This window comes from Pongo abelii, chromosome 1 (assembly GCF_028885655.2).
Source record: "Pongo abelii isolate AG06213 chromosome 1, NHGRI_mPonAbe1-v2.0_pri, whole genome shotgun sequence".
NCBI classification, from domain to species: Eukaryota; Metazoa; Chordata; class Mammalia; order Primates; family Hominidae; genus Pongo; species Pongo abelii.
This window is the reverse complement of record NC_071985.2, coordinates 182,807,985-182,835,982: the sequence shown is the minus strand read 5'-3', so window position 1 is coordinate 182,835,982 and position 27,998 is coordinate 182,807,985. Positions and strand designations below refer to the sequence as shown.

Genomic DNA, 27,998 nt, shown 5'->3' with positions numbered 1-27,998 from the left:
CAGGCAACACATGTCTTCTGAGTTGAGTCCCCAAGTTTGCTCTCTTCAATATATGAAGTCTGATTTTTCAGCCACAGAATGAGATCCCTTTCATTTGAGTCCAATATCAAATACTAAAACATTAAAAGAATAAAATAGTAGAGCAAGTTCCTTATTACAGGAGAGTCCATGGGGCTGCTGATCAGATTTTGTTGATAGACAAGGTGCTTAAACACCAAGTGACAAGGTCCAAATGTGTGAGGGAGCAGAGAGAGAGAAAGCAAGAGAGAATTGTGTTCAGTTTACACTGATGGACTAGCAGCTTGGGAGCTGGTATCTGTGAGGTTCTAACTGCCCAAATGCAAACCTGACAGTAGCCTCTTGCCACTGGGCCAGATACTGAAGTTTTGGTACTGGCCTCTCTGCACATGATCTCAACATTCACACTGTGTGCTTGAACAGTTTCCCTATGCTGTAATGGAACAGCAAATACTTCCTAGGTAGAACCTGGAGACCCAAGGCAACAGCAGTAAATAAATATCTTGCATATATGTCAAATTCAGTCCTCAAACAAAACCTTACATCTTAGTAAAGCCGTCAGAAAGTACTAACAAAAATGGTATACTTTTTTCCTACAGTGTTTAATCTGCATGCCGACAATGTCTCATTTGACTTTTTTTCCCTCTGCCCCTTAAAATTAGGTGATGAAGTAGAAATTCAGTCATGAAAATAAAAAGACATATATCAAATATACAGCATCCTGGTGTCACAGAACAGACAGAACTGTCCTAGACACTGTGGGGAAAAGACGGGCACTGGAGAGGTAAAAATTCTACTTAGTGATCACTCACACTTGAACAATGCATTTGTCGTTGAAGGAGGGTGAAGTGCAGCGGGTAGGGGAGGGTGGCAGAGTTGTAATTCTCTGTAATAAGGGTTGGGAATATATACTCATGGATGGGAAATCTTAAGTAGCTATATTTATTATTACTTTTTCCAGCAATTTTGCAAGAGGCAGAAGTGTGACATTGAATTGAGTGAGACGAGCATGTGGGTGGGTTGGCGAGGAGCCCTTCTCCTGACGCAGGCTGCTGGCTTGTCAAGGAATGGCTGGTTCCACCGCTGGGCTGTGTTTACTCTTTTGCTTCAAGGAAAAGGGTTTCTTGAGGGAACAACTTTACCTCCAATAATGATTTATTTGGGTCCAGTTGAGTTACCTAAAAAGATGAAGAACACATATTCAAAAGACTGAAACAAGCACTATATTCCCTACATGGCCTTCATTTTATCTATGCACACTGATTCTGAAACTATGCACTAGCATGGAAGAGTCTCGCAGTATCTTAGTTGATCTTCAAAATAACCTGCAAGGCAGGTGTTGTTATTCTCATTTTATAAGTGAGGAAACCAGGGCTCAGGAAAATCAAATCTCATAGTTAAGTTTGGTGGAGGTACCTTTCCTCAGCCTGGCTGGCAGAACAGGGGGCCCTTGGGAAAGGTGCTGGTTAACAATTGACTGGCATTCCTAGGGACCTCTGCTTGGTTAGCCCCTAATAGAGAGGAGGGACTCTTCTGCTTGGTGGGACTACAGCTAAGCCTTTGGGGCTGATCTTCCTCTTAGAACTACATTATAAACTGTAGAATGGCCATTCCACCATGCCCAATGATGACTATCTCCCCTGGTGAGGGGAGGCATATCATATCCTTGTTGATGGTATATTTAGTTTGGAAAAAAAAGAGTCAATGTCATAATACAACTTTATATTTTAAAAATTTTAAAAATCATAATTTTGTAATATGAACTATTGAAAGTCAAGCTAGACAAAATCTTGGCTCAGTGGGATACACTAATCATACAGGGATCCTAAATTAGGTTTATGCCCTCCTAGGCAACGGGCGGGGATGGGACATGAAGGTCTTCTGAATCTGCGAGTGAGAGAAGAAACAAAACTTTCCTGTTTATCAAAAGAGGTCACAATGTTTAAAAGTTGAGTAATACTGGTTTAGTGGAAAGGACACAGGCTTTGGAATTAGAAAGACTCTAAATTACAGCTGTGTTGGCTATCAGTTTTGTGGCTTTGGAGTTAGTATCAACCTTGCAGGACTGATTGTGAGAATTAAATGAGAAAAAATATATAATTAGCAAAGTGTCTTGCCGAGAACAGGTGTTCCATAATGACTGCTGTGTGTGAGGGCAACCGTAAAGATGGACACACAGATATCTGTGGACACACAGATAAATGGGCAACTCCAAGTGTGTGATGGGAGGGCAAGCAATCTCTAGTCAGGCCTGAGGCTGCTGCTCTGCTGCTCTGGGCCTGACTGCAGCACCTGAGGCAGGTAATCTTATCTTCTGCTTAACTCAAGCTGCTCCTAATAAGATGGTTCTGGTGTCTTCTTCCACGGAAGGGTGGGGGATATGGGGAAGCAGAGGCCCTGGGGGCCAAGGCCAAGTATCAAAGGCATGCTGGCAAGGGGAAGGGGAAACTATCTTCAGCTGTATCTAGATGGAAACTTGGTATGCTCAGGAGGGTCATTAAAAAGACACATCCACCCCTGGAATCCTCTCTGCTTATAAGGAACTCAGAGCAAAGCACACTGTGTTTGTATCTCTTGGGTTGTGGGCAGATGGACAGGCAAGAAGTGGGAAGGGCCTAGCCTGCTGTCTATCTTCCAATGCACTGAGGGGCAAGCTGCTGGCAAATGTTTACCCACTTCCCCAATTAACGTACAATACTCATTGGCTTCTGTCAACAAACAGAGCTACACTGCCTCTGCTTCTCATTCGTTGGCATTTTCTGCCCAGCTGCTTCTGATATTGTTCTTAATTAACATGCCAGAGCTCTTCCAGCATCTTCTACTTTGTTATTTGTGGCTTGTAAATATGATGTTTGCTGGGAGAAACGATCATTGTAATAGTGTGCTAGGAAGCAAAAGAGGGTGGGAGGCTGAAGTATCAGGCCTGAGTTGCACCATGCTGGGGTTGTCATATGCAAGATTAGAGGTTCATAAACCACACCCAGTTTTCATATGAGAAAGTTGCGTCCAAGAAAGGTGGCTTTCTTTGGTCACTTTGAGTGGGAGAGCTGGAATTTGAGAAGGAGGAAACGAAAATTTCTTGAATGCCTACTATATGCCAAACAACATATCCATACGACAACCATGCAAGACAGTGGAGATGATTAAATTGAAGCCCAAAGTGGTTACCACTTGTTTACAGCCATATGGTTAATAAGTGTCTATACAGCACAGTGGTTAAAAAGAGTGAAGCAAACCTAGAGTCAAATCCTAGGTCTGTCACTTCCTACCAATATGACCTTGAAGAAATTTTATAACCTGAGAGCCAGTTTTCTCACCTGTAAAATGGGAATCATAGTTTCTCCTTCACAGGTTGTTGTGATTATAGTTAAATGGAATAATGTTGGTGCAGCCTCTGGTACAGTGTCTGAGCCAATGAGTACTCAGTAGGTTGTAGCCATTACTGACTGGGTAGGGGCCCTGATCTTTCTAACTTCAAAGCTGCAGCTCTTTGACCAAAACCTCCTGGAACCCTGATCTATAACAGGCTATCTTTCTTGTTTCTTCCCCACTGCCCAGCAAGAGTGCCCCCCTTTTCCTGATCAGGTAATGCTTCCATCTCTGGAGACCCCCGTCTACAGCCTCGGTGAGGCTGTGTCACCATTGGATTGCTTCGAAGCAAACACGGCTGTGCTGACTGCTCCCTCTGGTTCCCTAAAAATAAAATCAAGCAATTTTTTTTTCTTTGAAGGTCATTTTAGGTGAGAATTTCAAAGTGAGCAAGGACAATCTCTATTTCCATTCTCATTTGCCTGGCTTGGACAAACCAACTGAGAGAAACCTAGGGTGATGTAGGACATCATGTTTCTCCCCAGCAAGATGGTGGCCATGCTGTGAATCTGTCCTGCAGTGCTCTGGGCCCCATTCAAGAAGGACATGGCATGCCAGGAGGGACCTCCTGCTTAGGGAAGAGCCTAAAAACTATGTTCTCCGAGAGTCAGCTAAAGAATGGGAGATATCTCCCTGGAGAGGGGGCACTGAGAAGTGGTGGTGTTGATGTTGCTATATGGGTAGGGAGAGGGCTGTGTCAGCCCCCTTTGAATATCTGAAGGGCTGATAAGTAGAAGACACAGCAGCTGTGTTCTGTGCAGCTCTGGTGGATACAGCTAGGGCTGGTGAAATAAAATCACAGGGAAGCAGAACCCAGCTAGTCAGAAACAACTTTTTACAGAGACAGCAGCTGCCGACGTGGCTACTACTGCTTCTCTTATCTTTCTCCCTCCTCTCTGTGTTCTTCATTTTCTTGTTCTTCAGTCATCATCATAGGAGCAGCTATCATTTATTGAGTGCCTACTATGTAGCTGGGACCATGCTAAGTACTTTACATATTTTTTATATAATACCTTAACTAGTCCTCACAACAGCTCAGTGAAATAGGTATGATTCTTTCCATTTTATGGATGAAGATACCATAGGTTATCTTGCCCAAGGCTGCAGACATAATAAGGTTTCATACTCAGGTCTGACTCTAAAGCTGATGATATGAATGATTCTGACTAACATGTCAACAGGCTGCCTTGGGGAAATGAAGGGGTAGGGAGGGTGGGATGGGTGAACTCTCTGCTGTTCCCAGAAGCACTCAAATAGGGGCTTACTTGCAGATGATGACTATAATAGCTAATGTTTATTGAGCATTTACCTTGTGCCAGGTATATTCCAAGCACTTTAATATAAAAGGTAGGTTATCTGAGGTAGGGACAATTATTTTAATTTTATTTTATTTCAATAGTTTTTGGGGAACAGGTGGTTTTTGGTTACATGGGTATGTTCTTTAATGGTAATTTCTAAGACTTTGGTGCACCCATCACCCAGACACTGTATATTGTACCCAATGTATAGTGTTTTATCCCTCATCCCCTGCAACCTTCCCGCTGAGCCCCCAAAGTCCATTATATCATTTTTACGCCCTTGCATTGAGGTAAGGACAATTATTATCCCCATTAAGCCAAAAAGCCAATGGAGAAATTGAGCCCTGGAGCAGATTAAGTAACTTGCCCAAGGTCTCAGAGCTATTAAGGGCAGAGCCAGGCTGTGAATCAAGGCAGTCTAGATTTGGAACCCGCTACATTATATTGTCAGAGGTATTGCTGAGAGTAGTTTCCACATAGAGAAAGAAGTTGGATGAGATGATCCTGAAGTTGTTTCTAACCAAGCTTCTGGGATATAAGATCTTCACTTTAAGAATGGCAATAGGTCAAGGGTCAGGAAAAAAGTCCTGAAATGTTTATAAAATATGAATACAAAAACCCAATCTGAGCTTGTGTTGTGCCATTTACTTGGGACTTTACTGAATTATTGACTCTCTAAATCAACAAAGAAGCTCACCTTTTGGGACTCCTTGGGGGAGAAGGGTCATTCTCAGATAAGAGGTATGGCTTGACTTTGTCTATAGTTAGAAAAGGAAAGTCAACCATCTTGACATTTTCTTCACTATACTTAGAAAACCTGAATGGATATCTTTTCTCATTAGCTTAATAATTTAGCAAATTGGCTTTGTGAAACATGTTTATGTAACAAAAATGGGACAGGTGTTCTTTGCCAAACAGAGCTATTCCTTTCTAGATCAATTTTCTTAGCAGATTGAAATTTCATATACTGTTTCTATTACTTCCCTGGGCTTTGGTTCCTTTTCTAAAGAGCCTATCACTGCTGTTGAGAAAAATGTGAATCCATGTGACAGATTCTCATCCTAGGCCACACTGCGAATCCTGGAATGTTTGGGGTTGAGTGGGGGAAGCTCCTTAAATGCCAAATTATCTAACCCCTTCATTTCATAGAAGGGCGATCTGAAGCTTAGAGAGGTCAAGTGACTTAGCTGAGGTCACACGGTTGAATAGGAGCAGATGCAGCACTGCATATGCAATACCCACAGAGTTTCTGACTTCCGTTTTGGGGCTCTTTCTAGTTACATCATTCTGCCTCTCACTTTTTAGTACCTGAGCATAAACCTGAGCCATTCTCCTGCCTCAGCCTCCTGAGTAGCTAGGACTACAGGCGCCCGCCACCACGCCCGGCTCATTTTTTGTATTTTTAGTAGAGATGGGGTTTCACTGTGTTAGCCAGGATATCTCGATCTCCTGACCTAGTGATCCGCCCGCCTCAGCCTCCCAAAGTGCTGGGATTACAGGCGTGAGCCACTGCGCCCGGCCTGTTCCTGCTTTTAAAGTAAAATTTGCATTTGAGAAAGTTCCAGCATCCTAAAGGCAGAAAAGCTCTTGTTACCAAATTTTGTCTAGTATTTGTTTGCTTGCCTCTGGTGACCAATAACCTTCATTCTCTAGACTGTGTGCTGATAGCACTGTGAGCTGAGGGGACCCTGCATAGCCTGACTCTCAGGAGCAACCCTTTGCCACGCTGGCAGAAAATCTGTAAGTCTCTTTGAGTCCACACAGAGATCAAATTCCAGAACCTCATCCATTCTCGTCTTACCTCTTACACCAATGTCAAGGACAAGCAGGTCTCATCCTCTACATTAGACACAGACAGAGCAAAATAAGTTTCTCCAACCTTTAGGAAATCCATCCCTTCAGTTATGGACTATGTACTTCAGAAAACCCTCTCCTCTCTGAATTCCTCTGTGCTGACTGCCAAGGGGGTACATTATCTAATGTTATCAGGATATAAAGGACCAGACTATATGGGTTCCAGTCCTGACTCTAGCAGTATGACTTTGGACGAGTCACTTTTCTTGTCTAGGCTTTAATTTTTGCATTTTTAGAAGTGTGAGGGCGACTCAATGGAGTAAACTGGATTGCAGTTAAGCTTTGGAAATATAATACAAACACTTAAATTCAAAACTCTTAGCCAAGTCAGTAAGATGCTTACTTGTGCTCTAGTTCCCTTCTCCACTGGGTGAAAGGTTATAATAGGGATTGAAACAGCCATCAAGGGCCTGACACATGCAAGCTGCTATGATTCAGTGCCTTCTTTATGTGTAAGTAGATGTTGTCTGTGTGGTTTGAGTTCCCCAGTGGCTGAAACTGTTGAAGTGTGATCCCAGGGAGGGATACCTGGGTTGGATTCCCACTGCTATAATCTCCTAGCTGTCTGATGACCTTGGGAAAATTCAATGTTTATTTATAAAATTGAGACATTTTTTGCCTCCCAGAGTTGTTGTGAGGGTCAATAATATAAAACTTATAACTCTTGTTGGGGAAAGTATTTATTTCACATTTATGTATCCACATGGAGTGACTTCTGGATGTGTTCCCTATCTCCCACACAGGGGTGAGAACAAACTTATTTGCCTGGTGAATTTGGGAGAAGGATCTGAGCTCAGCCCCTTCCTTTTCCTTTTCTGGAACCAACCTGCTCTCATGTTACAAAGTACAAGCGCCTGCAGTGTCCAGCTATACCATGGACTAAGTGGACAAGTCTGTTTAATTTACAGGCAAAGAATACATCAGCAAGCCCCTTGGCTGCTTAATCTCAAATCACAATCTCTGATCAACTTTTTTGGTAACAAAGGAGGTGATATTTTTATCCCCACCTGAGTGCTATGTCTATCTTTCAATTGGTCTTATGTCTTTCAATTAGTCTTGAACTAGTTAAGTGAAAGGGTATTATTTAATGGCTCCTAAAATCCCAAAAAACCTCAGAGCACTAAGCAAGTACTTAACAATTAGGTTTTGATGTAACATGATATAAGGGTCACAGCTTTTTTTTTTTTTCAAAGTCTGTTTGGTCTTGATTAAAAGATGGGAAAATCAACTAGTCAGGGCATAAATAAATTTTAAAATACATTTCCCATCTGTAACGTAAAGCCACAACAAAGATTATTCTTAAAGAGATGCTTCTTTAAAGCCAAGCTATTTGAACACAAAATGAATGTGCTACTAAAGTTCGTTCTGAAGAATGCATACATAATAATATTATCTTATAGTTCTCAAAACACTTTCACATATATTATCTAAACCTTAAAGCTATCCTAAGATTGGATTCATTTATCCTCATTTTTACAGATGAGAACACTAAAGCTCAAATAGGGACATTTCTTATGCACAGTCGTACAACCAGAAATTGTCGGGGCTCAGACTTGAACGCAGGTCCTCTCCTTTCAAATACTAAGCTCTTTGTACTCTGAGGCATATTTATGGGCTGCATATGTAAGTTCCCAGATTATAGTGAAGCTGACTATATTTACTTTTGATTTTGTTCAAAATTAGCATTTACTTTGAACTTGGGGGAAAAACTTTTTCTTTCTTTTTTTTTTTTTTTGAGACAGAGTCTCGCTCTGTCGCCAGGCTGGAGTGCAGTAGCACGATCTCGGCTCACTGCTACCTCTGCCTCCAGGGTTCAAGTGATTCTCCTACCTCAGCCTCCCAAGTAGTTGGGACTATAGGCATGCGCCACCATGCCCAGCTAATTTTTGTATTTTTAGTAGAGACAAGTTTTCACCATGTTGGCCAGGATGGTCTCGATCTCTTGACCTCGTGATCTGCCCGCCTCGGCCTCCCAAAGTGCTGGGATTACAGGCATGAGCCACTGTGCCTGGCCTAACTAATCTTTTTGGTATGCTATGAGTAACCTATTCTATTAGTTACTCTATTAGGAAAACATGCTATTAAGTATCAGAAGCTTAATAAGTAATTATTAACATCATCCCTACAAAAAGTTACCATGGCTGGGTGTGTTGGCTCATGCCTGTAATCCCAGCACTTTGGGAGGCTGAGGCAGGCAGACCACTTGAGGTCAGTTTGAGGCCAACCTGGCCACCATGGTCAAATACTGTCTCTACTAAAAATACAAACATTAGCTGGGCATGGTGGTGCACACTGTAATCCCAGCTACTCAGGAGGCTGAGACAAGAGAATTGCTTGAACCTGGGAGGCAGAGATTGCAGTGAACCACAATCGTGCCACTGTACTCCAGCCTGGGTGACAGAGCAAGACTCCATCTCAAAAAAAAAAAAAAAAAAAAAAAAAAAAAAGCTACCATTCATTTGGTGTTAGGTGCTAGGCACTAGGCTAGTTGTTCTATATATTATCTAATTAAATGGTCCCAACAATTCTATGAGATAAGTACTCCTATTATTTCAATTTTACAGATGAATTCTCTGAGGTCAAAAATGGTTCAGAGACTTGCTCAAGATTACATAGCTAGGAAAGAGAAGGCCAGAATTGTACCCTGGTTTGTGAGCTTCCAGCCTATATCCAATCATTACCCTTCACTGCCTCTCAACTTCTGACCTACTTCTAAATGGAGGACAGTTAACATGACTAACTGGCTTTCTGTTGGGCATAAAAAATGCTGCACTCTGCTGCTATGTCATGGCTCATGTCCCTAATGGGCTTTGTTGTTCCACACAGGAACTCAAGCTGTCTTTTGTTACTGTCAACTTAGTCCTAACAACTAATCATCTATTTTCTTTAAACACCTTTTGATGAGCTAGGAATCCCTAAAGAAAGCAGTTATACCTACAAAGTATCAGAGGGGGAACTTAGGGGAATTGCTGGGCATATGCTGAGTCAGGGTATAAAAAAATCTTTGGTAATAATAAAGTCCTTTGCAACATAAGGGATTACGATTATTAATAATAATTATTATAAACAACTATGACAACAATGCCAGTTATAGCTCTTAGCAATTTCTTTTCTACCTTTGCTGCAGGTGGTAACACACCCCAAAATGAAACTTCCAATCTGGAAGGGTCCCACTATGAGACTACTCTATGGTTTATCTCAGCTTCCTATGCAGTTGCTAGGCCAGTCTGTCTCACTGGACCACAGGAAAGAAGTGGCACTGGGGTGAGGGCTTCCAGGAAACAGTGACAGATGCTCCTCTTTTCATTACTGAACTGTGACAGATCAACTGGGGTGCTAGAGAGTGAGGCTGGGTGGGCATCTGTGGCTGCAAAGCATAGGTGTCGAGGACATTTTCTTCCTTTAATGACTTTTAAGGGGGGAAAGAGAGAATGAAAGAAAAAGGAAGAACAAAGGGAGAAAAGATTAAAGTAAGAGAGGAATAGAAATTGTGTCTTGTAGGCTGCCCTGTTTGTTCTTTGTTTTATTAAATTATAATAATGGTAACAAGAGCTAACATTTATTGGGAGCTTACTAGGTGCTAACTGTGCTAAGTGCTGTATAAGCACTACTGCAACTCTATGAGGGAGGTATATTACCTCCACTTTAAAAATGAGGACAAGAGGCTCAGCGAGATTATATAATCTGCCTAAGAATGCACAGGCAGGAAGTGGCAGAGCAAGGATTTAAAACTAGGTCTGACTTCAAAGTCTGTATTCTTAACCACCATACTAGATTATTTTAGTATTGTAGTCATGTACTAGACTATTTATTCTAAGTCCCTTGCTTGAGAGGACTGTACCCTTCGTGTAACTGAAATGCATATTTCCCCCATAACAGAGTGTATTATTACCTTAGGCATTTGGATGAAATTTAGTCATTCAATTATGACAGAGCTAGTAATTGTTAGAGCTGGATGGGTCTTTAGAGGTCATCTCTGTAGCATATGGGGACAGAAAAGCCCAGTGAGTGGAAAGAACTTACCCAAGTTTATTCAGCATTCATGGCAAATCTGGATTCTTCATTCCTAGCCTATGCCTTTAGATGGACTGTTTAGTGAAGACATCAGCTCTAAGGTATTATAATGTTAAAATGGCCTCAAACTTGGCACACTGTCAGGGACACCCTGGGCACCAAACAAGAGCTGTAACCTTCTCCTTGCAGTGGTATCTTTGATGGTGGCTTTGGTCACTATACTACTAAATGACAATATAAGTGGGGAAGGCCCAGAGGGGATTCTATTAGGAATGGAATGGGGAGGAAAAAACCTTCTTAGTCTAAAAACAGGAGATGATCCAAGTCTTCAGAATGAGAATAAAGAACATGAAATGAATATAAAAAGAATGAGAACAGGCATGTTTCCCCATCCTGGAAAGTCCTGGAATTTGGAAGACATAATTTCAAGTAAATAAAAGAAAGTCCCGCTTTACAGAACAATTTGCAAGCTCATTGCCCCTGAAAACATAAACTGGACACAGGCAAATTCATGAGTGAAGATTCTGTAGTGTGGCAAGACAAACCTAATACAGATGAGCCCCAGCAGTGTGCCCAGCTTACAGGTATGCTAAGATACTGATTCTTCTCAACTGTTGGGGCAGCCAGGAACCTCAGAGCTGGGTTGCTTCTGACTCTGAGCAGCCTAGTGTGGTTCTCCAGTAAGACACACAAACACCATTTTCAATGTGTGTGGTGACTTGAAAAAGGCTGGGAATCACTGAGTTAGGGGACATGCCTCACTTTCGGAGGCCAATACCATGGAAGCAGCCAGGACCTTGTATAAAAGGTTGGTCCATAATGCTAACCACTGTGTTTGGAACAAGACATTAAGAGACAAATGAAAGGGGAGACACCTGTTTTCTGGTTAGGTTTAGAACTGTTAATTCAGCTTAAAAGCCTTCTGAGAGATCCTGATTATTGTTAGCCTCAGAGTTTCACTAGTAGGCATGGATTAAGTGCTAATTAGGGAGGCAGTAAAAAAAAGCACTGGTGGCTTTTAAATCCTAGCACTGCATGTGTGCTCTTGAGTAAGTCATTTAACCTCTTACCATGAGATAAGATCCAAATTTCTCATCTGTAAGTTGGTGACAACATCACCCAACACCACATGGTCTCTTAATAGACCATATCCCTCTGGGTCTATCTCCTTCACACTTCCACTCGTGAGAGTTGAACAAAATGTCTGATCCTGTCCTGCTCCTTCTCAAAGTTCTTAAATGACTCCTTGGCAAAACAGGATAGTCCCCTTTTGCTTTGGCCTCACTTTCCCAGTTTGTACATGGTAGTGTTTCTGAGAAGGCTCCCAGCAGGCCTTCAATGAAAGACGTGGCTGGAAAGACAGTTTGGACATAGATCATTAAGAACTCAAATACCTTATTAGGTATCATTCAAACTTCGGAAAAAATCTTTTCTCCTTGGCTTCAGAGAGATCTGGAGTGGTGGGCTACATGTGCTCCTCAGGCCGAGTGGGCTAGGGAGAAAGTGAGCATTTTGAATGAATTTTAATATCCAAGCAGGGCCATGCGAGCTGGTGTGTGCATTGCTCTGCACACAAACACCACTCAAGAGCTGGGGCTTTGAACAGGAGTTAAAAGAGTTTAGTCCCTAACGACATACAAAAGACTTGCCGGTGTGATTTATTCTGATGTATTTACTTATCCAATTACCAAAACAGCAGGAGATCATTAAATTTTCTAGTTACCAGATGCAGCACGTTCAATATCTTAAATGTTACCAAGGCTCTCTCTGAGCTATTTTGATAGTACATTTCATCTACCCAAAAGCTTATAAAACTGGAAGGCAAGAATCATGAACAGAGCAGGTGTTTTCTTTGAAGGCTGGTCCAGCAGCGGCCTGTACAATACCAAACCTATACCCCAAATTCCCAAACTCCTGGGCTTAAGCAAAAGTACCACGATGAGAAAGAAAAGTATTTAGGAAGAGAGGATGCTAGGAAAGTGGTACTTGAAGGTGCCTGGAGATATGCATTTTACCTGGCCAGCCTTTTCTTCATGCTTATTCCCTATAGTTTAGTTGCCATATCCACAAAGGGTCAGGGCTCAGAGCTGGGGAGGGGAGTCAGAGAATAAGCATCATTTGGGGAACTGCAAACCTGCCTCCTGACCCTAGCATACTGCTCTGATTACCTGTGTGCTCTAGGACAAGTCACTTTTTGTTCTCTGAGATTCCTTGTCTGTTAAACAAGGATGTTGATATCTGTCTGGTATACCACCTTATGGACCTGCTATGAGCATCATCACAGCTTATCACAGTAACAACATTTTAGAAGTGGCAAAATATTTTCTCTCAAAAAGTACATCAAATAAGTGAAATCTGGGTCTAAATTTTCGAACAGGTGGTAGGGGCTTGGCCCCAACATTGCTTACTATGCTGATCTCTAAATATTATCCTCTCATAGACCCTATGTGCCAGACAATTAGAGCAGTTTGCTGTTCCTCAAATATGTCTTGTGCTTTTCCTCCCTGAACCTTTGCTATGTTGTTTCCTCCACCTAGACTGTCCTCTCTCTCCAGTTCTACCTATCCCAACCTATATGTCCTTCAAGGCTCAGCTCAGATGCTACTTTCTCCATAAAATCAGGCCTAAGTGACAGGGCCTAAATTAATCTTTCTCCTATTCCTGTAACAGAGTTAATTATAGCTGGAATCATTCACTAGGCCATAGGCTCATGGAACACAGTGACCATATATGTTCATTGTGGTCTCTCCCTCATATGCCTATCCCATGATCCTGCATGTGGTCAATCCATGTTTACCGGACTAATACCTTTATTTCACCTTAGGATCCTCAGACAAGGCAGTTGCCAAGGTCTGCTGGCTGACACAAGGTCAGTGTTTAAAGTGGAATGCAGGTACTGGCAATGCCAACCCTGTCTTTGCTAAAACAGCATTCTTATACTTTGACCAGGCAAGAGATCCTAGAGGATGTAGCTCAAGGGATCAGCCACAGTCTCACACTGAGTTATCTGTTGTGCCTTTTGATTATTTGTTTATGAGTCTGTCTCTCCAGCCAGGTTGAATTCTGAGGGCACTTAAGAGATTTTACTGGCTACCTATCCCCAGGTCCTAGCATACTGCTGGAAACAGTGTAAGTTCACTACATGTTTGCTGAAAGACTGATCTACTGAATGACTACATGGAAACTCCCCACTCCTCCCTAGAGCCTCCATGAATCCAAAGAAATGGAGTCTAGAGGAGCTGCATCCTCAGACCTCTTCCCCCAGCCTCATTCCTACAGCAGGCAGACTCTGTTGGTGATACCATCAGCAGGTCATTCCAGCAGCTCCCTTGGCTCTGGAAGCTCTCTGGCTTTAGCTTCTGTCAGTTCTGCTGCACAGACACAGGGGCTGACAGTAAGTCTGCATCAGTTGCCCTTTCAGAGGGGACAGAATTTTCCCTATTTAAACTGCTGTTGGAATTGGTTAATTAGAAGGATTTAAAAAATCTTAATACTCTAAACAGAGAAAACTGGTTCTGAATTATTAAGCAACATTTTCAATGCATTTGAATAACCTTAAGTGACTTAGCTGCCACCTGATCCTAAGCTCTAGCTCAGATAAATAAATGTGAAATATTGTCAAAGCCTTGGCTTATAGGAGCCTCCAGCTACAGTAAATAAAAGCTTAAGTCCTCACAAACTGCCTGAGACAGAGACACCGTCATATAAAAGGAAAGAAGATGATCTTAAATAAAGTCAGTAGGAACAGGAAGCCAATGGTTTTGTTCTAGTTTTTGGAAGAGAGTTGTCAATGGGGCATGTATTATCAACATCCAGGTCATTTAATCACAGAATCACATAATATCAGAGCTGAAAGAAAATTAAGAAAACACTTAATCTCTTCATATTTTAGATAAAGAAAAAAAGTCCCAGAGACGTATGTACCTTGCTTGAGATCACGTAACAAGTGGCTAGAAGAATTAAAATTTTGCCCCAGGAGATGCGGCTCCCAGCTTAACCCCCTTCCTACTGCACTACATTCTTCTCACTTTTGTTTTTTTGATTAAACAAATTTTGGGGGCCAGGTGCATCACTTGAGGTCAGGAGTTCGAGACCAGCCAGGCCATCATGGTGAAACCCCGTCTCTACTAAAAATACATAAATTAGCCGGGTAGTAGATGGCATGCACCTGTAATCCCAGCTACTCAGGAAGCTGAGGCAGGAGAATCGCTTGAGCCTGGGAGGCGGAGGTGGCAGTGAGCTGAGATGGCACCACTGCACTCCAGTTTGGGTGACAGAGACCCTGTTTCAAACAAAAAAAATTTTTTTTTTTTAGAGATGAGATTTCACTATGTTGCCTAGGCTAGAGTGCAGTGGCCTATTCAGGCTCAATTATAGTGCACTACAGCTTGGAACTCCTGGGCTCAAGTTATCCTCCTGACTCAGCCTCCTGAGTAGCAGGGACTACACTGCAGGCTTGTGCCACCCACATTCTTCTAAGAATGTCTTGCTGGAGATGTCAAAATGAGAGGCTGACAACTGGCTATAAAAACACATCTGAAAATTTTAATCAGATGGGTCACTTCTGGTGCTTGAGTTCTAGAAACTCCATGCTCCTGCCATGCCTCCTCCCCCAAACTTGGAAGTGTTACTTCCAAGACCATGTAAGGAGGAGGTAAGGGGAGGGTGAGAGAGAAAGAAACCAGGAATGTCACTATAATGTGGCCCCTCACTTGCCTGTCCTCAAGCTTGAAGATACCATGAGTTTCTGACTGGTAAGACGGAAAATATAAAACCAACCAACCAAACAAACAAAAACAGTGGATGAATAGCTGGGAACATTTTATTTCTTCTAATTTATTTACTAAACAAGTATTTTCGGAGTGTTTACTACATGTAAGAAACCATGCTAGGTCCTGGATTATAATAGTAAACAAGACACTATTTCTGTTCTCAGGAGTATACAGTCTAGGGCAGAATGCTGACAAGAAAAGAATTTAGAACACTGAAATTCAGAACAGTAAAGGGCCACAAGAGGGAAAAGGGTACCAGGAAACTACAAGGAAGGCAAATGCCTGGCGCAGCCCTAGGGTGTCAATTAGTTCCACATTTTTCTTTCCTCCTTGTCTCAAACTTCGTGTGTACAATTTTTTGTTTAAAAAATGTATATCTTACCTTCACTTTGTGACTATGTAAACTTGAACCAGCCATTTCTGCTTTTGGTTTTCCTAAGCCTTGGGCAAGTTACTTCCCATTTCTGCATCTCAGTTTTTTCATCTAGAAAATAGGTTTCTTTCCCCTAGTTTTCACAGTAAAGAATGCATGTATGAGGAAGGCTTGTTCACACAAGGTCTTACATAAAGCCAATTAGAGGAGGGAAAGTGAAAAAAAAATGGAAATAGCAAAAGAATCTTCAGGTTTGGGATTCAGCCAAACCTGAAGATTCAGATTTAGACATTAAACCTGAAGGCTTGAGGTCCTGGTTCTGGAGGAAGAACAGGGTATGGTTTTGGTGAAGTAGGCTGGGGCTGCAGTTGGCACTGCGGTGAGGTCCTGGGGAATCTGCCATTTGATGCATGTGCTAATGCACTCTAGAACTCCAGTACTGGCTTTGAAAATTACAAGGAGTGTCTAGAAAAGGTTAATCTGCGCACATACACATTTGCAGTTGTTTGTGTTTACAATGGGGTTATTATACAGACTTTAAGTGAGCAAAGCGTGTCTGCGAAAGCAGCTAGAATATGGAGCACAGAACTAACAATTTTTAATTTATGGCTGGATAGAATCAGATTAGATTGTATGTACAGCCTTCAAAAGCTTATTTGATTTCTTGGTCAGGTGTGGTGGCTTATGCCTGTAATCCCAGCACTTTGGGAGTCTGAGGCAGGCAGACTGCTTGAGGTCAGGAGTTTGAGACCAGCCTGGGCAATTCGGTGAAACCCCATCTCTGCAAAAAAAAAAAAAAAAATACAAAAATTATCCAGGCATGGTGGTGTGCACTTATAGTCCCAGCTACTGGGGAGATTGAGGCTGCTGTAATCACACCACTGTACTCCAGCCTGGGTGACAGAGTAAGACCCTGTCTCAAAAAAAAAAAAAAAAAAGTAAAAGTTTATTTGGGGAAGGGTAAATAATTTTGAAAAGGTTATCGACCAGGTGCGGTGGCTCACACGGTCGGGAGTTCAAGACCAGCTTGACCAACATTGAGAAACCCTGTCTCTACTAAAAATACAAAATTAGCCAGGCATGGTGGTGCATGCCTGTAATCCCAGCTACTTGGGAGGCTGAGGCAGGAGAATTGCTTGAACCTGGGAGGCAGAGGTTGCAGTGAGCTGAGATTGAGCCATCACACTCCAGCCTGGGCAACAAGGGTGAAACTCTGTCTCAAAATAGTAATAATAATTTTGAAAAGGTTTAAGTATATCAATATACATAAACAGTAATGGTCTCTCCATTTTATGTTCAGCATAGTATGGGGAAAGGACCTGGGTTTTGAGAATCAAATATTGATATTGACACTTATTGGACAATATTGAGAAATTTAAACTCTTTGAGCTTCAGTGTTCTTATTTGTAAAATGGAGACAATATCTATCTTTCAGGGAACTAATACCTGGCATACAATAGGCACAAAAAGAAATAGCTATATTCATTGTCATCGCTCCCCACCATTCCAAGTCCTCTGTAAATAAGTTAGAAAGCGGTAAGGGCAAATTTTTTAAGGCTCTGAATTCTACTCAGCTCATCTGAAATGGCTGTAATAACCTCAAACACATTAAAAAAATTCCTTTGTGCACTTCTTTGATCTGGTCAGAAACATACAATGATGGGTTTTCTCATAAAATGCCACTGGTTCCCTCAATATGTCTGTGGTTTAGCAACTCTTTCCTCTTTTTGCCATCAATTTCATCATAATAGCTTAGAAATGTTGAGCATTTACTATGCTAGTGCTTTATGCATATCACTTCATTTCATTTTTACAACAGCTCTATGAATTTCGTACTATCATTATCCTTATCCTACAGCGAGGAAACTGAGCTACCTAGAGGCTAAGTAATTTACACAAGATCAAACACCTAGGAAATGGTAAAGATGAGATTTAGTCTGGGACTCCAGAACTCAGTCTCCCCTGCCTTGCCTTTTTTTTTTTTTTTTTTTTGAGACAGAGTCTTGTTCTGTCACCCAGGCTGGAGTGCAATGGCACTATCATGGCTGACTATAGCCTCAACCTTCCAGGCTCAAGTGTTCCTCCTGCTTCGGCCTCCTGGGTAGGTGGGACTACAGGCATGTGCCACCACACCTGGCTAATTTTTTTTTATTTTTAGTAGAGACGATGTATTGCTATATTGCTCAGGCTGGTCTCAAACTCTTGAGCTCAAGTAATCCTCCCACCTTGGCCTTCTAAAGTGCTGGGATTACAGGTATGAGCCACCATGCCCGGCCCAGAACTCAGTCTTTTAACTACTACCCAATAAAGTCTCTCTATGGCTTATCTTCAAATCTGCTCCAGTCACTGCCAGGGGCATTTTCTGGTGTTGACCCATCCTCACAGTTTAAATCTCTATTCTCTGCTAGAAAGTACCACCTAGACTTTCTCCTGGCCCCTCAGACTCAACAAATCCCAAAGTGAACCTGCCTCTCCATTTATCTTCCTTGATTTTTGTCTATGGTACTATACCATCTTTTTAGTTGTTCAGGCTGGAGACCTTTAAGTCACCTCTGAAAACTCCTTCCTATCCTCCCTCAACCTTGACATAGCCAATTATTAAATCCCACTGATCCTTCCTTCTTCCTGATTCTGCTGCCTTCTCTTCATCCCAAATTGTTGCCATCTTAGTCCTGTCTCCCACAGCCTGTTTAATTTTCTAGTGCAATAATCATATCTGGTCTCCCTTTCCCAGGCTTTCACTACTTTAATCCTTCCTAATCAGAATAATCAACAGTGTTGAGAAGTGGGGAAAAGGCAGAAATGTAGAATCAAAAGACCTAGGTGAAGCCACCGCTCTGCAACTTAGCTAGGTCAATTTGTATAAGCCACTTGGCAGCTCTAAGTTCAATCTTTCATTTTTAACATAGGGCCTAATACCTACTAACAAACTAGCATTATAAATGGTTTTATGAGGGCAAGAATTCTGTCCTCAATTAGTGGACGTATAGTAGTAAAGAATTCTGTGGAGCACTATGCATAGAATATACTCATTTTTCCATGTATAGTTCTTCATAGAATTATTCACTACTATATCCCAAATGTCTTGTGCATAACAGGTGCTCAAAAATATCTGTTGGATTAATGCATAGAAAACTCTTCCATATTTTTTCATCTCTTATTTTATTTCCCTTTATACCTGACTTCATAGCCTAAATTCCAATCACAGAAAACTGTATGCAATTCCCCAAACATATCATACTGATTTATATTTCTATGATTTTGTTCACATTTCTCCTGCTTGGCAAATGCTTATTCCTTTCTTTCTGTTTTCAAAATGTCTTTTTTTGCAGTATATTTAGTGTCATGTTTTTCACATTTGTGTGCTTTTTGTTAGTGATTTTCCATTTAAAATGGTTCCCAATCATAGTGTTGAAGTGCTGTCTAGTGTTCCTAAGTGAAGGAGGGCTGTGATGTACCTTGTGGAGAAAATATGTGTGTTAGATAAGCTTCATTCAGGCACGAGGTTTAGGACTATTAGCTATGAATTCAATGTTAATGAACCGATGGTATACATTAATGTGTCTTTACATACATGCGTGTATGTGTGTGTGTATGTATATATATGTGTGTGTGTATATATACACTTTTTTTTTGAGGCAGGGCCTGGCTCTTTAGCCCAGGCTGGAGTGTAGTGGTGCGATCACAGCTTAATGTAGCCTCAACCTCCCAGACTGAAGTGATCCTCCCACCTCACTCTCAAGTATCTGGAACTACAGGATGCACCACCATGCCCAGCTAAGTATTTGTGTGTGTGTGTGTGTGTGTGTGTGTGTGTAGAGAAAGGGTCTCACTATGTTGCTCAGGCAGGTCTCAAATTCCTGGGCTCAAGCCATCCTTCTGTCTTGGCCTCCCAAAGTGCTAGGATTACTGGCGTGAGCCACAGCACCTGGCCTAAGTAAAATGCCTCTAAACAGAAACACACATAACATACATAACAAAGTTATGTACTGAGTGGTTGATGAAAATGTGACGAGAGGTTCACAAGAACTTAACCCTGTATTTCCCCTAGGAACAGTGGTTGAGTATCCACTAATTCAGTGTTTGTGGAAACATTATACAATATAACTACTCTGAATAATGGGAATCAACTGTATTTCCCAGTTCTAAAACCAACAGCTCCCTACAGCCTATAGAATAATATTCTAATTTCTTAACCTCAGGTGTATTATTACAGTCTGCACCGCTGATAGAGGACTTTTTATTCAGCCAAATCTGTGTATTTTTCATGTTGTATCTAGCTTGGCAGTATGTGCCACAAGTCTGCCAGGATGATCTTCTCCTGTCGTATCTGCCCTGCCAGACTTGGTTGGCCCTTATAGACAAGACTGTGTTGTAATTATCATCACACCCTTCAAAGTGTATACCTGTCATTCTTCATCTATCTATCCATCTACCTACCCACAGCTCAGCGAGCCTCTACTTTGTGCTAGACCTGTGTAAGTCCTGTGCCAGAAACTGAGGGTACAAAGGCAAATAAGACAGTATAACTGCTGCCCTAAATGAACTTATACAGAGCAATTCCCAGAGGGCCCTGACATAAATGAGGTAAAAAATCTGTATGAGGAAATATGCCTGTCTCTCACACTAGGAAAAACACCATAAAGTAACTCAGGAATATTTCCAATTATGAAAGAAATCTGCTGGTTTGGTAAAACAGAAGACAAATGTTAAACTCTAGATATTTCTAATTGAACACCACTCTCAGTCTTTTGTTATTAGGCATGTAAGGCACATTGTTTGATATCTTTACTTGAAAACTGGTAGTTTCCAAACAGTTAATATTGGACAAAGATTCTTTGTCTTCTTGAAACCAAAACACTGAAAAAAAAAGAAAAAAAAAAAAAGAGGAAGGAGGGAATGGGGTTGGGGAGAAAAATAATCACCATTACCATCACACCAGCTATACTATTAGATTCTTCCCCTGTGCTAATTTTATATATTATATATTATATACATTATATTATATATTAATATCAATATATAATATATCAATATTTTATATATACACACACACACACACACATATATATAAAACCTTGGGAGGTTGTGCCTGGTTTCTCCTGGACTTTGCCCATGTACCTTTTCTCCTTGCTGATTCTGCTTTGTATCCTTTTGGTCTAGGAACTCATAGCCCTGAGCATAATTATATGCTGAGTCCTATGAATCTTCCTAGGAAATCACATATATATGAATGAAACATTTTATATCGATTTTTAAATGCTCACTATATGCCTTTGAAGCAGGTATTGCTACTTCCATTTTACCAAGAAATGAAGTAACCTAAGATCACTCAGTGAAGAGTGGATCCATTTGACTCCACAACCTGTGTGTTTTCTTGATTCAGTCTACAATGCCTATGAAATGTGACTGAGGAGAGGTAGTATTAAATAAATCATCCTTACAGTGTTGATCTATATTTGTTTATAGTAACAAGCAAGAAAAATAAATATCAACAACTCCCCTTTTTAAAGTAGCCAATTTGAAGGAAGTATTCTCCCTAGGCAGTGTGGGAAAGTGGCTGCAGGCTCAAGGACAACCGTAGGGGTTCGGAGCAGACCATTATAGAATTTGGGGCAAATTTGCATTGAACACGCTGATACTCTACAAACTAGGTGATGGCTATCTCTAGGGATTGTGCTTCCCTCATGATGTCTTGAAAATCTCCTTTGAAAATACAGGTTGATTGGTGCTTGTTAGGATTCTTCTGAGACTACTTTTATACCCTTTGCTACAGGACTAAGTTATGTTCGAAGAGAAGGTGGGAAGTTTCCCTGTTTTCAGAGGTCCCCTTACATATCTAGCAGTAAACTCCAGAAGTGAATTTGAGACAAGAATATCTTAAAAAACAAAGTTATATGTTCAGAGAAAGGTTAACACAGCAGGACTGCTAGTGTTTGAAAGGCCTGCTTACAAGGTTGGCAACTAGAAACTTGGGTTTGAGAAGGGTGACCACTATTCCCAGAACTGATAAGAGTAGCTCATTATGCCTAAACTGTTTGTACAAACAATATAGTTTATGATGAACACTTGCTTTCCTTCTGGGAGTCTGGCATTTTGGTATATGTCTGGCAGAGTATACTTATGTGTTCAGCCCCCAATAAAAGCCCTGGGCAGAGTCCCTATAAGCTTCCTTGGTTGGCAACATTTCACATGTGTTGTCTCAAATCACTGCTGGAGGTAATTAAGCACGTCCTGTATGATTCCATCGAGAGAGGACCCTTGGAAGGTTGTGCCTGGTTTCCCCTAGACTTTGCCCATGTACCTTTTTTCTTCAATAATTTTGCTTCGTATCCTTTTGCTGTAACAACTCATAACCACAAGTGTGATTATATGCTGAGTCCTGTGAGTCTTCCTAGGAAATCACCGAACTTAGAGATAGTCTTGGGGACCCCCAACACATTATATGAAAATGTTTTCTGTTTAGGGTAAAGAGCACAGACTTTGGAGGTTAGAATCCCAATTATCTCAGTTACTATGTGTGTGGTGCTAGAAATAGCACTTAACATCTCTTAGCCCCAGTTGTCTAACCTGTAAAATAGGACTACTATCTATGCTTTAGGGTTGAATGAAAATTAAATGAGAGAATACTTTCTGAAATGTCTGCACAAGGTCTGGCATGGAACAGAACATTAGTAATTGTTAATTCCTCTGTCTGACTGAAAGCTGGAAAAGGCTGTAAAAGCTGAAGAGGTCGTGAAATCAGCCATAAAAATTTCAAAGAAAACTTTCACATCGGAGATCCACCACCTCTTGGAAGGCTCAGGCCCAACTGTTCTTAAAACTAGGCAGAAAATTCTACCAACAAAAGTCACTCAAAACTTCTCGGATGTTTGGTCACATTTCCATGTAACCCTAGCTGAAAGGATTTTGCTTTGTGGAAAAAAGTAATGTGGAGAGAAGACAGAATATGCTTCCTTAGAGGAAAGTAGGAGTGAAAGTGAGATGGTGTGATGTCATCCTATACACCCAGAGGTAGGTCTAGTTGGTGAGCTGTGCTATTCTTTCCCAGCACAAGGTCTACACATCTTAAAGCCTCACGTCTTGAATATACCATGTGCCATGTCTGTGTCATCACATTACCTCACTTAATCCTTTATTTTTAAATTTTTATTTTTTATAGAGATGGGGGTGTCTCTCTATGTTGCCCAGGCTGGTCTTGAACTCCTGGGCCCAAGCGATCCTCCTGCCCTGGCCTCTCAAAGAGTTGAGATTATAGGTGTGAGCCACTGCACCTGGCCTTCACTGAATTCTTATATCCAGCGCAAAGGTGGTTATTATTATCTGCCTTTTACAGGTGAAAGAACCAGTTTAGTGTGGTTATGTGACTTGCCCAAGGCCCCCCTAATAGTTGGTTCTTTGTGTTATATCATCATGCTGTCTCCCTGTCATTGCCAAGACTCAGAACACATTTTTACTGCATTTTACTAAGGGGACTGCAATAAACAGTGGACTTTCTTCCAAGGAAGAGTCTGTTATAATGCAACTGGCAAAGTGCAAGTCACTGTCATATTAAGAATGAAGAATGTGTCTAAAAACTTATTTTTTAAAAAGCCAGAGACAGGTCAAAAGTAGTGAATTTTAGGACATAGATTAAAGAAGTTTAGCCATTACCAACTCAAATGGCATGGCCCTCTGCCAGTTACCAAGTATTTTCATTATCACTTTTGATCTTATCATCACAATTTATCTGTGAGGACACATGACATTATCCTCACTTGAAAGATGAAGTAGCTGAAATACAGAAAAGAGAAATGATGTACTCAGAGTACCTCAGCTAACAGATGGAAGTGCCAGCATTAGAACAAAGATCTGTCTGACTCCAAGTATACAGAGGACAGCAGAATCTATGGGCCATTTACCAAATACTTAGTCTAGGCATTGGTAACCTTTACATCCAACCATCTCTCCAATCTTCCCCTGCCTGGTGGTATTTCTATCATCTCATTTTAAAGACTACAACACCCTTAATTATTCTTCTGGCTTCAGTCTTTATTCCATGTTAATTCATCTTTCCAGGTTAACAGTGAGATATAACAGAAAGAATCACTACCGTTACATTTAAGTGCCAGCTCTGCCACTGCTTGGCTATGTGATCTTGGTTAAAACACTTAATTTACAGTTTCAGTTTTGAAGCTATAAAATGGAGATAATATCTGCCTGGTATAAAAGGTTTTGGACATGAGTTTGAAATCTGCTTCTTTGAGCTTTTGATTTCTTAACTGTAAAGTAAGGATACTCCAATCTCATAGGGTTGTTGTAAGAATTCAATTACATGATACCTGTAAAGTGCCTAGCACTTTAACATATGATGGGAACATATAAGGGGAACTCAATAAATAGAAGACAGCATTATTATTATTTCACAGGCTGTTTGTTCATTTGCATCATTCATTCATTCATTCAACAGGTATTTACTGAGCATCAGTTAGGTTTCAGGTAATGTCCTAGGTGCCAGGAATGTATTAGTTAACAAATAAAGTTCTTGCCCTCTAAGAACTTTTATTCTAGTAGCAGGGAGACAATAAACAACTATACACCTATTATGTCAGATAGTGAACAGTTCAGTGGAGAAAAAGAGCAGGATAAGAGGAATAGGGGTTGTCAGTCTCGCAGGGTGGGGAAGATAGGGCAGAGAGGGCAGGGAAGGAAGACTATTATTTTATATGGGTTGGTCAGCAAAGGCCTCAATAAAAAGGCAGTATCTGAGCAGCTACCTGAAGGAAGTGAGGGCATGAGCACTATCTAGAGGAAGACTATTTCAGTAGAAGAAAGTGCAAATGCAAGGCCCTGAAGTAGGAACATGTTTCATGGTGTTGTACAAATAGCAAAGATGCCAAGGTAAATGGAAATGACTGAGTGGGAGAGGGGTCAGAGAAATGCCAGGAAGTTAGATCGAGAAAGGCCTTTCATTCTGAACTGATGGGGAGCTATTACAGGGTTCGAAAAGAGAAGTGACGTGATTTGCCTTATTAAAAAAAAATCACTGTCTTTTTTGAAAACAAGATTGAAGGGGATCACAGATGGAGGCAGAGGCCAGTAGGATATCATTATAATAATTTGAATAAGAGATTATAGTGGCTTCGGCTAGGGTTCAGTTGTAGAGGTAATAAGTAGATTCTGGGTATACTTTGAAAGTAAAACCAACAGATTTTGCTTATGAGTTGGAGAAAGGAGAGAAAAAGGAGTCAAGGATAACTCTAAGGTTTCTTGCCTGAACAAAAAGAATGAAGCTGCCATTTAATCAGATAAGGAAGACTATGGGAGGAGCAGGTTTTGGGGGAGAGTAGGAATCAGGAATTCAGTTCTGACTATGTTTCATGTGAGACGCCTACTGGATGCAAAGTGGAGATATTGAGTAGATCGTTGTATGTAGAAATGTTTGGAGTTGAGGAGAGAATTTAGACTGGATATATATATTTGTGAGTTGTAACTGTGTATATCACATTTATTGCCACAAGACTGGATGAAAGCGCTTAGATAATACCAGTAGAAAGAGATCAAAGGACTGACATTATTGAGCACCTGCTATGTGCCAGGTAATGTAAATCTGTAAATTATGGAATAATGTATGGGTAGTTATTCTTACTGTGATGATAATAATGGATGACTACATCATTCTGTTACTCAACAAATTTTATGTGGAATAAAGCCAAGCTCCTTTGCCTGGTATTCCAGTTTTATATATCCTGTCCCCAAACCCCCTTCAGCCTTTTCTCAGGACTTTATTAGACAAAGCCCCCTCGTTTCAGCCAGTCTGGTCTACACTCTACCATATAGCCATGGCTTTGTGCTTTTCAACATTAGACCTTTTTCCTCAAGCCGTCCTAGCTGTTGGAGAATGTTCTCCTCTTAACAACCTACCAAAAAATCCTATCTATCTCAGTTTTGTTCAACTGCTATCTCTTTTACACAATCTCTCTTGGTTACCCATGCCAGCAGGGATCTATTGCCCCTTTTGCTTGACTATTCTTTGGACCCACTGCATGAACTGCAGTATGAGGACTGTTTGTATGAGAGGCTGAAATATTCTTAAATGTGGGACCATGACTTATTCCTTGGCACTAAGTAGAGTGGCTGGCAAAATAAAACTGTATTGGATAAACCGGGTGTGAAATACAACTAAGTGTATATTTTACCAGCATCTGGCAGTGACCCAGAAATAGGAATTATAAGGTGAGATGAATAAATCAGAGATGATGAAATCTTTCCAAATACGTAACACTGAGCTTCATTTACATATTGAAAGTATTTTTCTTTTTGGGACGGGGTCTCACTCTGTCACCAGGCTGGAGTGCAGTGGTGCAATCTCGGCTCACTGCAACCTCTGCCTCCTGGGTTCAAGTGATTCTCCTGCCTCAGCCTCCCGAGTAGCTGGGACCACAGGCGCGTGCCACCATGCCTGGCTAATTTTTTGTATTTTTAGTAGAGACGCGGTTTCACCATGTTAGCCAGGATGGTCTCGATCTCCTGACCTCGTGATCTGCCCTGCTTGGCATCCCAAAGTGCTGGGATTACAGACATGAGCCACCATGCCCAGCCTTGAAAGTATTTTTCTAGATGATAATCCACCTGACTGATTTATTTCTTATTTGGCTCAGGAAGCATGATGGCATAAGGATTAAGAACACAGGCTCTGCAGTCATATACCTAAGGTTTATATCTAGTTCTGATATTTACTATGACACTGGGCAAGTTACCTAACCTCTTTTGTGCTTCAGTTTCCCTATTCCAAAGCAGGGATTGAGTATTTTAAACATTCTCACCTTTTAAAAAAAGCAGGTGAGGTGACAGATATGCTAATTAGCTTGATTTACTCTTTCTACAATGAATACATATATCAAAATATCACATTGCACCAGGCACAGCGGCTCATGCCTGTAATCCTGGCACTTTGGATAGCCAAAGTAGGCAGACCATCTGAGCCCAGGAATTCGAGACTAGTCTGGGCAACATGGCAAAATCCCATTTCTATAAAAAATACAAAAATTAGTTGGGTGTGGTGTCATGCACCTGTGGTCCCAGCTACTCAGGAGGGTGAGGTGGGAGGATCACTTGAGCACAGGAGGCTGGGGCTGCAGTGAGCTGTAATTGCATCACTGCACTCCAGCCTGTATGACAGAGTGAGACTCTGTCTCAAACAACAACAACAACAAAACTGCATCACATTGTACCCCATAACAATATAAAATTATGACAATTAAAATTTTATTTGTATGTATTTATTTTTTTGAGACAGAGTCTTGCTCTGTCTCCCAGGTTAGAGTCCAGTAGTATGATCTTGGCTCACTGCAACCTCCACCTCCCAGGTTCAAGCAATTCTCGTGCCTCAACCTCCCAAATAGGCAGGATTACAGGTGCACGCCACTACACCTGGCTAATTTTTTTTTTTTTTTTTTTTTTTTTTTTGAGATGGAGTCTCACTCTGTCGCCCAGGCTGGAGTGCAGTGGTGCGATCTCAGCTCACTGCAACCTCCGCCCTCCGAGTTCAAGCAATTCTCCTGCCTCAGCCTCCCAAGTAGCTAGGATTACAGGCGCCTGCCACTGCGTCTGGCTAATTTTTTGTATTTTTAGTAGAGACGGGATTTCACCATCTTGGCCAGGCTGGTGTTGAACTCCCGACCTCATGATCCACCCAACTTGACCTCCCAAAGTGCTGGGATTACAGGTGTGAGCCACCGCGCCCGGCCTAATTTTTGTATTTTTCAGTAGAGGCAGGGTTTCATCATGTAGGCCAGGCTGGTCTTGAACTCCTGACCTCAAGTGATCTGCCTGCCTCAGACTTCCGAAGTGTTGGGATTACAGGCGTGAGCCACTGCGCCTGGCCAACAATTAAAATTCAAAAAATTTAAAACTTACAATTTAGAAAATAAATTTCTTAAACAAAATGAATAACCTAAAGAAATATAAACTGCTCTTACTAGTATTTTTCCCTTAGGTTGCTGTTGTGTCAGATTAGAGTTTCATATATAGACCTATTTAAGCAGCAGCTGTATTATTCTTTTAAACCTTTTGCTATTTACTTTTTTTTGAATGTTGTAAATATTATGTAAACAGCTTTTACCAAATGACTTCTACCTAAAAATTCAGGTGTCCTGTCAAATAATCCAGGACCATGTTTCTTTACAACAAAACTTTTGAAAATAAGCCAATCAAGAGGCCTGGGCTGCAGTCCTCAGTGGTCATTAATTAATTGAATGTACACTCTCAAGCAAGTAATTTCACCTCAAGACCTCATGTTCCCCATCTACTGAATGATAT

General features: G+C 41.2%; 1 protein-coding gene and 1 long non-coding RNA gene across 4 annotated transcripts in view; one reads left to right on the top strand and one right to left on the bottom strand.

The window, feature by feature from the left end:
* The first annotated feature begins 639 nt into the window (after window positions 1-639).
* The window catches only part of LOC129050936 (uncharacterized), a 29,365-nt gene continuing 2,006 nt past the window's right edge, over window positions 640-27,998 (top strand). Inside the window, exon 1 of one of the 2 annotated variants that reach the window (XR_008514854.1) lies at window positions 640-802. This is a non-coding gene — a long non-coding RNA (uncharacterized LOC129050936). Of the gene's footprint in view, window positions 803-10,507; window positions 10,655-27,998 lie in introns of those variants that run through there. The other variant, XR_008514853.1, reaches the window with a different exon arrangement.
* The window catches only part of FAF1 (Fas associated factor 1), a 534,212-nt gene continuing 507,160 nt past the window's right edge, over window positions 947-27,998 (bottom strand). For both annotated transcript variants that reach the window (XM_002810838.5, XM_063712405.1), the window contains one exon: window positions 947-1,196. In XM_002810838.5, coding sequence (XP_002810884.1) covers window positions 1,113-1,196 — 84 coding nt within the window. In that variant the 3' untranslated portion in view covers window positions 947-1,112. The remainder of the gene's footprint in view (window positions 1,197-27,998) is intronic.